Here is a 10,881-nt window from a genome sequence, read left to right as displayed (position 1 = left end):
ATGGATCTGCGACAACTGTGTCTGTGGATACAAAATTTGATTTGCCATTGAGCGCAAAAGTTTCTGGGCACACACGACCCCTATTTTTGTCAACCTGCGACTTCAGAATTGGCTGAGAGGGACATTGATTTTGGGAACGAGTGTATCTGGAATAAAGATTCGTTCGGGGGAAAACCTGGCGCATGCGATGTGATTTTCTTTTCGCTTGCAAAGTCAGGCGATGATGGTTATTTATTTGTCTGCGGTGTTTTGCTGCTGCTACTGCAGATTTAGACGGTGCACGGAGATAACAAATAATAGCAAGGCAATGTGGAATGTAATTTTGCATAGATTGCCCGCATGCACAGAAACGGACTTTCATCGGATCGTAACCTTATTCACAACTTTTCAGACGATGCTGAATGACGTTACCGTCGATCTCTTGTCGGACGATCCTTTTCCGAAACGCGTCAAACATCAGCTTTAAAAGAGGGATTCCGTATTCCAGCTTTCCATCCCTTTCGTTTCGTTTGGCTAACCATGTCGGGCAGCCACAAGACATGGCCGGGGGGAACCGAACCAGGAAGCTACAGTAAAGCATCACTTTAAATCGACACAGTTTTCCCACTGCTCATAATATATGCATATGTACTTGCAGTCAAGACATCCGAACAAACAGCAGATCTCGAACAAGCTTGCAAACATCGCACACGTCCATTATCTGAACGCAGCCGCTGTATCCGATGCCTATGCTGCGCATGCTTGCCCGTTTGGGCACGTATTGTCATCTGGTTCATTGTCATCGCCATCATTATCGTTATTATTGTGCTCGCTGTTTTATTCGGTACATTCTCGATGCCGCAGATGCAGTTTGAAGGGATCACGCAGACACCCAACAATCGGTCAAAGTTGGCATACGATGGTGAGAAAATAAGTCTCAATTTTGGTCTTGTTATCAACATCCAAAACCCCAACCTTTTGGATATCAAACTATCCAACATCAATGCCACAGCATACTTGCCAACCGACGACGATGGCGATCAGAACTCGACGTCATCATCCAAGCAACAACCTATCGGCGGAGGCTACCAGAGCGAACTTTATGTTCCAGACTACAGCAACTTCAACTTTACATTTCCATTCTCAATCGACTACTATCCTTTCAAGCCCGAGAGCAACGAGATTATAAATGAATTCAAAGAGAAATGTGCATTGGACGGCAAGGAGCAAAAGCAAAAGATCAATGTTGACTATACAATACAACTTGCAGCAAAAGTTTTGTTTGTTACTGTTCATCCGACGATATCATCCTCGGCTTCCTTTGATTGTCCTCTAGACGACGTAAGTTTACGTGAATGACAGGAGACGAAAAGGAAAGATGTGTTTCGGCTAACTCTGATTGATGTCACTGTTGCAGGCCCAATCTATCCCTGGAATAGCAGGCAGTAACGGTACTGGTGGTTCGTCGCTCTCTGGCATCTTGCAAGGCAGCAGAAGCGGCAGTGGATAGTGGGGCGTAAATGATTTACATCGCAAACACACAGAACATATAGTAGAATTTTTTTTGTTACTTTTAGCAATGTACATATGACCTGCATACATACGAAAAAAAAAGTTTTGCGTCGATGATCTGAATTTTTAACCCCGGGGCTGCTAATGATTATCTACTGCTCATACTACATCAAGTTAGCAGCTGACGTCAAACACTCGTAGCACAATGTAGCTTCATGCCAAGAAAACCCTATTGTTATTTATGTGTGTGTGTGCATGCGGATTGTCATCATCATCAATTGCTGCATATCCATCTTTTGTAGGGCTTCCAACAAATATTACTAATGTAAGGTCTCGGAAAGCAGCTAAATGTTTGAAAGCAAGGAAGCCGGCTGCCGCGGCGCTTTGCATAGCCCTATGTGTACTTTTGATTCCAAATACATAATCTGCTGGTGAAGAAGTTTTTACTGTAAATTTGAGCCTGCTGCCGTTCATTGGTCGGTCAGTCATTCTACGATCAAGCGCAGAATAATGTCGGCCTTGGCAATAACTGATAATGACAAAGCATGTTGCTGAACGGAAACCTTGTTATTACTGTCACTGCTGTTATCGCCAGTTATATCTTTAACTGGAACCGTTTCAAAGTAATGATGAAGAAAGGAGAAACGGGATCTTCGCTATTTTTTGTGTACCCTTGACAACAAACGTCTAACCAAAATCGCTACCGCGCTGTGCTGGTTTGCATTGTAAGGCGCCTGGAAAGAAAGAGTCCAAAAGGTGTGGACTAGCTGCACAGGGGCAGTAATAATGAGCCAAGAAATATACTGCGGGAAAACGTGAGGTTTTTCAAGGCAGCAGCAGTCGGGAGAGAGCGAGAGAGAGCGCGCGCTCGCGTGTCCGCCGCCGGACGACATCAAGCTTCTGCACTGCTATTTTTAAACGTGAGCCCGTGCTTTCTCCATCTCGCTACATCAGCGACCACTCCATTCCTTTCCTGTCCTTTTTTCTCGGTTTCTCTCTTTCTCTTTTTTTCTCACGTTCGTTACAACAATGTAAGAATTGTCGTCAAATTGGTTACAATCGAATTACTCATCTTGCATCGTACCTGCCAGAAACCGCCATTGTATTAAACGATGGAACAAGATCTAGGATTGCAAAAGCTCCAGATCTCGGATCCCGTGGCTGCTCCGCCACCACCACCTCCTTTCAAGGAATATTACTCGACCTCGGATACCGTCCACACACCTCCACTACCACCGGGCATTACCATTGACGGGAAAGCATGGGAACAGGATGATATGAGCGAGGTATCAACACCGGTGTCAGCTCGACCTGTATCCGTACGCAACCTGGCTGTCACTCCCCGTAACTCGGCAAGACCAGCTCGCTTCATCAAAGCGGATCAGCCTTTGCAGCACCCTGCAGCCGCCCAAATTCCTGCTGAGCTACAGCCAGTGCAGCGCCTTCATGACTTGTATCGCAACAAGGTCTACATTGAAGGCTACCTGTTCAAAAAGAACGAGACAGTGGGAAAGCGGACCATGTCAGAGGAACAGCCCTGGATCAAATCGTACGTTGAACTATCAGGCCCGGTTCTAACGGTGTGGGATGCAGAGACTGAGGAGGGAACCGATGTTACCCCTCAATATATCAACATTGCAGATTCGGTCATTATGCTTAACGAACATGGAATCATAGTCCTGCGCACCGCGGGCTCTGCTCGGTATCTGCTCGACGTTGCTGACCAGGACGTTCGCACCCGAGACCGCTGGGTGCGTGCAATGCGTTTGTCGTGCTTTGAAGGTGCACGAATCCATGAAATTTATACTAAAAAGTTTATTATGCGGCACCGCGTTGTTGAGCAAGACGGCGAAGAGGAGGATTTGCTAGCGAAACCGAAGTCAAAGATGGAAGGCTACCTGCAAGTCCGTTTCTCCGGCGTCAACGAGTGGCAAAAGTATTGGGTCGTCGTGTCGGACCGTCGCGATGAAAAGAAATTGTTTGGCAAAAAGAGTGTGCCATCCCGGGGACAGCTCATGTTTTACGAGACTAAAAAGGCAAAGCAGCCGATCATGACAATTGTCAACGTCGTACAAGCATACACTCTTTACCCAGATTCTCCTCAGCTCGTCGATCTGTCAACGTTAATTAAAGTCGATGGAAGTATCGGCGCAGTTGCCGCTGCAACTGAAGAATCCGAAGAAGCCCTCACACCCACCAGTGTGCTAATGATGACCACCAACAACTCAGAGCTCGTCGAATGGCTAATTGGTGTCTACGATGCTTTTAAATTGTACGGCAGACCTTCGCAGCTGCTCCGCGACCCTACCAACACTAGCTCGCTCAGCTTTGGCGAAATCGTCACCAGTCCTCGTCTGTTCTTGGAAGTCCCAGAGTTGGAAGCCGTCGATGTGCAGACGGAATCAGCTCGGCAAAACAACGAAGCGTTTGTCAATATCATGCTCAACAAGATGCGACAGCATATGAATAGACCAGGGAACGCAACTCCTCCTCAACCTCCTCCAACTGCAGGTGGAATGGGCCCTAGGGCTATCAGTATGCCGCAGATCGCAGGTAACAGGGGCGCGATCAGGAATCCTCGTCTGCGAACTGTTTCTGCTGACCAAGAACCTGGAAACGTACCGAGGGCAAGCATGATGCCTTCAAGTATGAGCATGGGTCGGTTGTCCACGCTCCCTCCTAGCCCCATGCAGCCTGCTGGACAGCGTATGCAACCGTCTCGAAACACCATGTTGCCAGGAGGAGGAGGAAGAGGAGGAAAAGTCGTCTACAATAGCGATGACAGCGAAGAAGAGGAGGACAATGACGCTGAAGAAGATAGCGACGATGACGATGATTCTGTGTTTGGACAAAAGACAACAACTACAGCATCTTCTGCGCTCAAGAAGCCGAGTGAAGCCACTGGATCATCGTTCAGTTTAACGCTTCCAACATCGGAGCAGGATTCGCGAAGCTTATCGGCTGAAGTTGAGCAATCACTGAAAGCAAGGGAAAACGAAGAAGAACTTCCAGAGTCACCACCCAAGGACCAGCAAGACAAGGAAAACAAGAATACAAAGAGGAGAGTCCAACCTACTGCAAGCGATTCTGAAGATAGCGACGACGACGATGATGATCGAAACCAGCAAAACAGCGACGAGGAGGACGAGGAGGACGATCAAGAATCGACAAGATACACTCCCCACCGCCCAACGTCTCGCTGGCCGCAGCAACCACCTCAGAACCTGAGAGCGTCAGCTATGCCTCCCATGATGGGCCAACAGCAACAACACGCAATGGGCGGCCATCCTCAAGAATTTATTGACGACGAATATCCTCCTGATGCTTACGGAATGCCGCAGCAGCAGCAACCTTACCACTATCCAGCCATGGTAGATGAAGATGGACCGATTATTCCACAGCTCGGAGAGAATTTTGCGAACCCACACAGTCTTCTGGGATCTGTGCGCCCTGAGCACATTTCAGCTAGAGATATGGCAGAGTATGCCAAGGCCACCGGACAACCATTGGTGGACATTCCGTACAAACCTCCAGAGCCAAGAGCCGGCCTTGTCGGTATGATTTCACAAATCGAGCAGACCAAGAAAGAGCATTCCAAGGGACGTTTGCTGGAGCAAGAAAGAGAGCGCATGATGCTTGAACGAGAACGTGAGCGGTACCTTATGGAGCAGCGCCAATCAATGATGGTAAGTTCCTGACTCTCACAAATTTTGCAATGGATGTCCAACTCTGTTGTGGTTTTTAAAAAATAGCCTCCCAACATGATGGGTATGAATATGGGCATGATGGATCCACGAATGACAATGATGGGACCTCCTCCTCAAATGGGCATGATGAATGGAAACAACGGCCAGCCTATGATGATGCCAATGATGGACCCGAGAATGACAATGATGATGCCGATGATGGATCCACGCATGTCGATGATGCCGCCTGGTATGATGGGAATGGGAAGCAATAACAACAACGGCAACGCAACGAGCTCTGGAAACCATGTACCATCCATGATGATGCCGATGATGGATCCACGCATGTCGATGATGCCTCCACACATGATGATGAATAACCCAATGATGATGTATGGCATGTTCAATCCAATGATGCAACACCAGCAACAACAGAAGGGCCCTGGAGGCATACCGGAAGAGGATGACGAAGACGACGAAGGGGATAACATTCCATTGGGCCAACAACAACAGCAAAACGGTCTATTATCGCCTTCACCTATACCCAGCACTAGTAAATCACGAAACAAATCATAGAGAAGAAGAAAAAATGATTCTTGTTCTTGGAACACACACACAAAAAAAGCAGCACATAAAGTATATTATGTTTATATTTTTCTAATGTCTAAAATGCAATGCCTTCAGCCTTGAGCTCGCGTTCAATGACATCCATGATAAGTTGAGGATCAGCCCGTTCAACAGGCACGACAGATCGTTCCTTGTCCAAGAGTCCAATGAATTCCTTTGGCAAGACATCCTTTTGGAAATCGAAGTTGGGTACTGACTTGAGGGCAGTTTCTACAGCTTCGGAGAACTTTGCAGGGTGTGCGGTAGCCAAGCAGATCATGATTTCCTCGCCCTGAGGGTACGATATGAGCTTGTGGCGTTTGCTCAAACGGTCTGCGGCAGCTACACCGACGGCGGTGTGAGGGTCGAGGACATAAGGAACTTGTTGTTGGGGATCGGAGGGTTCAAAGTATGCGTGAATTGTTTCGAGTGTTTCCTTGTCAGTAACCATGGCCGAGTCAAACACCTTGCGTGCGTTCAAGACAACGTCGTTGCTGACCTTGAAGCTGCCCTTTTCCTTGAGCTGCTGCATCCAATCTGCCACGACCTTGCCGGCGTCATCGCACAGTTTCTCGTTGACCTCGGAGTCTTGCGTCGCGACTTCGTACTGACCGCCATCCTGCTCAGAGTCGCGAGCGAGGTACCACAACAGACGCTCAAAGTTGGACGAGACAAGAATATCCATGGCCGGCGACAAGGTTTCCTTGACATTGCCGTCAGCGCCGGCCTGCTTCTCGTACGCGTTGCTCTCAAAGAATCGGTAAAGGATATCGTTTTCGTTGGTTGCGACAATGAGCTTTTCGACCGGAAGACCCATGCGGTACGCATAGTAACCGGCAAGAATGTCGCCAAAGTTACCGGTAGGAACAGAAAAGTTGAAACGCAAGTTGCTAGCTTCTTCTTGTGTGGGATCAACGTTGAGTGAACGGAGCAGGGAAAAGTATGCTTGGAAGTAGTAGACGGTCTGTGCAAGGATGCGCGCCCAGTTTATCGAGTTGACAGCGCCCAAGTGGTGGCGATCGTTAAATTCCTTGTTGCCAAACAGATTCTTTACCATATCCTGACAGTCATCAAAGGTGCCTTCAACAGCAAGGTTGTGCACGTTCTTGTCCAGAACAGTAGTCATCTGTGCTTCCTGGATCGGGCTGACACGACCGCGCGGGTGTAGGATGAAGACGGAGACGTTCTTTTTGTTGCGCAAGCCATAGATGGCAGCACTGCAAAGTAATAATAATAATAATAATAATAATCAACGTTGATATTCTTTCGACTCCACGTTTCGTTTCTTTTTTACCTGCCAGTATCACCGGAAGTAGCGCCGACGACGGTCAGACGGTGTACCTTGCCGGTAGTTTCGTTGCGGTTGCGACGTTCCAAAAAGTATTCAAAGAGGTTACCGACAAACTGCAAAGCAACGTCCTTGAAGGCAAACGTCGGTCCGTGGAACAGTTCAAGGATATACACGCCGTCCCGGATCTTTGCCAAAGGAGTGACCTGATCGTGCCGGAATGTCGAGTAGGATTTTTCGACCAGGTTTTGCAGATCTGAGCGAGGGATCTCGGATTCGTCAATGTACAAGCTGAGGATCTCAACGGCGAGCTCCTGGAAGCTAAGCTTGGACCACTTTTGCTTCCAGTCGGCAGGAAGCTTGGGGATATGGTAGGGAATAAACAGACCGCCGTCAGGTGACAGACCGGCCATAACAGCCTCCTCAAACGAGTAGCCCTTGACTTGTCCACGGGTCGAGCGATACTGCATAGTTTCGGGAAACAAGGGCAAACTTTGGATCTGGAAGGAAAAAAAAAAGAATCAGCAGTGAGTCAGTCAATGGGCAAATTCATCAGCGAATCACAATCTGAGATAAATTCGAAAAACCAAACTTCCAATCATATCGAGATATTGACTGGCAGAGCAATTCGTTGGTGACGGTTCCAACAACGTAAATATTGAAAATTTCAAATGCACATGATGTAGTTATTTCCAGAGTCCAATCTGTATATACAAAATATTGAAATGATGGATGCAATCTTTTCTCCCTTGTCTAACATAGTTGGCCACTAGCGAATGCACGCGGTCCAGAGTATCCGATAAGTCCAATGTACTGCAGATCGATGTTATCTGCTTCATGCTCAGATCGAAGAAGTTTAACGAGAATGAACCGTGCTGATCTGTAGCAAAAGAATGGTAGTCACCGTGAGTATCTTTCATTACTAGGAAAGAACGATAGAGCACTACTTGCCTGTCGTTTAAACGCACAACTTCGTGTCTATCCTTGGATATCGAAAACCAGGCAACAGGATCCAGATCGTCGTCAAGATTCCCATGCATCGTCTTGTAGCGCATATATTGCTCATAATCGCATCGAGTAAACTGGTCAAAGATCCGCGATCCTAGAGAGAGACTCTATGTTAGCTCCCATGTTGCTTGCGTGAGATATTCGTCCTAGTAGCCCACGTACGTTCAATGCTGATAGGGTGGCGCGACGTGAAGATCAGGCCTTCCTTGCCTATCGGTGCATTGGTCGTTTTAGTTTCAATCAGACGTCAGATCGTTAAATATATGCAGAAATAAACTCACATGGCGCGGTAAACCTAGAAAGAAAAACCTGTCAAACTTTTGTCTGACTTTTGCATTGATTGTTACCATAGCACTTACCCAAACTGTGGAGACTTCACAATCACTTGAGATACCACGCAACTCGTATCTGTCAAAAGCCTACTCGTAGCTCGGCCGTTGTACTCTAGCAAAATGTTGACAGTGCCGCTGCGAGACGAACTAACAGAGAAATTGTGGTTATTCGCAGTTTCTCGTGATAGCCGTTTAGGCACGAGGACTTGCCAGAAAACTGTGCAGTCGTTGCGCAACACATTCTCTACACCGTACGAAGGGCTTTTTTATGTACAGCAACAGTCAATCAGTTTTCTTTTCTTCTTTTCTCACTGCTGTAACGGAACTTACCCATAGTAACCACCATCGTGCATGGCAACGCGAAAGTCCAGTTCCGCGTGACCCTCCGAAGCGGTTATTAGGGGGTCAATGTTGACTGCGAGCTGATCAGGCGCACAGTCATTGTTTGTGTAATACCGCGGGTCTGTGGCAGCCAGCCGCCGCAATCGCGGAATCCGAGGTGGGCGTTGCTGTATGCGTTCGCGCAGCGTTGTCCGCTGCTGGGAACTGTGCATATACATCGGCGGTGGAGGAGGTGGTGGCGGTGCAGGCGGTGGTGGTGGCGAAAATATATTGTCATTATTCTCTTGGCTGTTGCTGCTTGCAACTTGTTGGTCATCGTCAAACACTGGAGGCGGTTGTATGGGCGATAACGGCAACGGTATCGGCATAGCAGTGTCGTTGGAGCTCTGGCTGAATAGAGCTGAATGCATCAATGAGTGGGCCACTTTTGTTTTGTTTTGTTGGAACGTTAATTAGTCAATTCAAAGATAATAAAGTAAGAAAAGAGAGTGAGAAAAATTATGCATTCTGGGGCTGGAAAAATGGATCGTCTGCTGCTGCATGGCATTGTACGCTCCGTGTGCGTGTGACTGGGGTGATTCAGATGGTCCCATCCAGTGAAACCAGAGAGTTCTGAACCAGTGCATTGTTATCGAACGTGTTTTGTTGTTCCCAAGTTCTACTGATATTCTATTCGCACATTGTTGCTTCTCAATGCGTACAAAGCGAGTCTGATAAGATTAGGGTGATTCGTTGCTCGGGTACAATGAAGCAATAGATTGACAGCTTAGATTTCTGTATAATGTATGAGGTGTTTGTTTATTCGGTCAATGGAAACACAAAACAGAATTTATAAGTGTTGCGTCAGAGTAAATCTTTTAACTTCTGTGTTCAGGTTTCCAGTTGATCCCCCGTTCAATCAGATAGTCCACCTCGACCTGCTTGGTCAAGGGAATGACCCATTTCTCATACAAGTCCACGACAACTTGGACAGGAATTCGAAGATGCGTGCTGGTGCCCTCCTGCTCTTGGTCCAGCGTCTGGCCGTACACCAACGCCTTGCGACGCAATCGCTCCAGCAGCTTCTTTTCAACCGCTCTGTTAGTCAAAAGTTCATTGATCCCTTCGCGGTCGTTGGCCTTGGCTAGACGAGTGTACGCTTCTGGATCAGATCTAAACTTGCTTTCAGCGATGAATTTGCCATAATGGATACGCCGACTCAAAGCTTGCAAACATTCAATGTCGCGGGTCGCCGAGCTGCCGTAGTTGAGATCGTCTGCATCGACGCATATTTCAGGCACAATGTACTTTACGTAGATATCCATGATCTGGGAGTTGATGTTAATGTTGTTTGGGTACAAATATTTGGGATATTCGAGGGGCGGCAAAATCGGTTCAGGGAGTGGTGATGTAAACGCGTACTCATCAGGACTATAACAAGAAATGAGTTATCCATCATCCCTGTTACTATTGTCCTATGCTAGACTCTTTACCTCGTGTATCTTCGGACCTTGGCTTTTCAGATCGGGTACATAGCGTAAGTTAGGATGTTGACAACACCTTGCAGACAGAGTCTTTTTTAACTTACCATGTACTTTCTCTGTCTCCCATAAAAAGTATTCGAGAAAGCTGCGCTCACCAGTGGCTCCTTTGAATTCCAGAGCACCTGGAGTGTAAATGCTTCTGTTGAACGCGAATTGTGCTCGCTCAATGAGAGCTGTACGCCGAGCGTAATGTCAGCCATGCTGATTCTCTCTAATGTTGCAACAGTTCTCGGGATACTTGCCGAATATGATGGTATCTTCTAAGCGCACGAGTGTGCTACGCAGTTTATCGAGCGAAAAGGGCTCGTCAGAGAAATTACTCATAAAGAAGGAAAGACAGAAAGGATGCTGCAGATAATACCGTCGGATCTACTTTCGCTTTTTCTCTGGTCGGAATCGTGTCCGGAAGACTGACAACTTTGCTGTCTGTGCTGTTCAGGGGCAAAATGAAAAACTATGGAATAGATGGAAAGCATAGAGTGTATCAGTGCGCTTCGTTCCAATGGCTCGAGATGAGCGTGTACTGTCATGCTGATCCATCCACATCTACCCTAAAGATATTTAAGTTTGGCAATATTCCCAATGCTTATTTTCAATAGATCGTC

The 10,881-nt window shown here is 47.3% G+C and overlaps 5 protein-coding genes across 5 annotated transcripts; 2 read left to right on the top strand and 3 right to left on the bottom strand.

Moving 5' to 3' along the window:
* Positions 1–519: 519 nt before the first annotated feature.
* Positions 520–1,489, top strand: VTP01DRAFT_9207 (uncharacterized protein; the record flags this gene model as incomplete). The annotated part of the gene is made up of 3 exons (XM_069388414.1): positions 520–571; positions 638–1,320; positions 1,397–1,489. The coding sequence occupies 3 exons, from the start codon at positions 520–522 to the stop codon at positions 1,487–1,489; spliced, it is 828 nt and encodes a 275-aa protein (XP_069240713.1).
* Positions 1,490–2,603: 1,114 nt separating this feature from the next.
* Positions 2,604–5,753, top strand: VTP01DRAFT_9206 (uncharacterized protein; the record flags this gene model as incomplete). Its single annotated transcript, XM_069388413.1, has 2 exons — positions 2,604–5,177; positions 5,244–5,753. 2 exons carry the CDS (start codon positions 2,604–2,606, stop codon positions 5,751–5,753), a joined length of 3,084 nt encoding a protein of 1,027 aa, XP_069240712.1.
* Positions 5,754–5,841: 88 nt separating this feature from the next.
* Positions 5,842–7,541, bottom strand: VTP01DRAFT_9205 (uncharacterized protein; the record flags this gene model as incomplete). Its single annotated transcript, XM_069388412.1, has 2 exons — positions 5,842–7,000; positions 7,078–7,541. The coding sequence occupies 2 exons, from the start codon at positions 7,539–7,541 to the stop codon at positions 5,842–5,844; spliced, it is 1,623 nt and encodes a 540-aa protein (XP_069240711.1).
* Positions 7,542–7,824: 283 nt separating this feature from the next.
* Positions 7,825–9,163, bottom strand: VTP01DRAFT_9204 (uncharacterized protein; the record flags this gene model as incomplete). The annotated part of the gene is made up of 7 exons (XM_069388411.1): positions 7,825–7,951; positions 8,023–8,173; positions 8,242–8,289; positions 8,361–8,374; positions 8,439–8,558; positions 8,622–8,672; positions 8,742–9,163. The coding sequence occupies 7 exons, from the start codon at positions 9,161–9,163 to the stop codon at positions 7,825–7,827; spliced, it is 933 nt and encodes a 310-aa protein (XP_069240710.1).
* A 447-nt stretch (positions 9,164–9,610) lies between these two features.
* Positions 9,611–10,600, bottom strand: VTP01DRAFT_9203 (uncharacterized protein; the record flags this gene model as incomplete). The annotated part of the gene is made up of 4 exons (XM_069388410.1): positions 9,611–10,163; positions 10,226–10,247; positions 10,321–10,449; positions 10,519–10,600. 4 exons carry the CDS (start codon positions 10,598–10,600, stop codon positions 9,611–9,613), a joined length of 786 nt encoding a protein of 261 aa, XP_069240709.1.
* Between the last annotated feature and the right edge of the window lie 281 nt (positions 10,601–10,881).

The sequence above is a fragment of the Rhizomucor pusillus genome (assembly GCF_041956525.1).
Source record: "Rhizomucor pusillus strain CBS 183.67 unplaced genomic scaffold VTP01scaffold_6, whole genome shotgun sequence".
NCBI classification, from domain to species: Eukaryota; Fungi; Mucoromycota; class Mucoromycetes; order Mucorales; family Lichtheimiaceae; genus Rhizomucor; species Rhizomucor pusillus.
The sequence above is the reverse complement of the archived record's forward strand: the minus strand, read 5'-3'. Positions and strand labels throughout refer to the sequence as shown.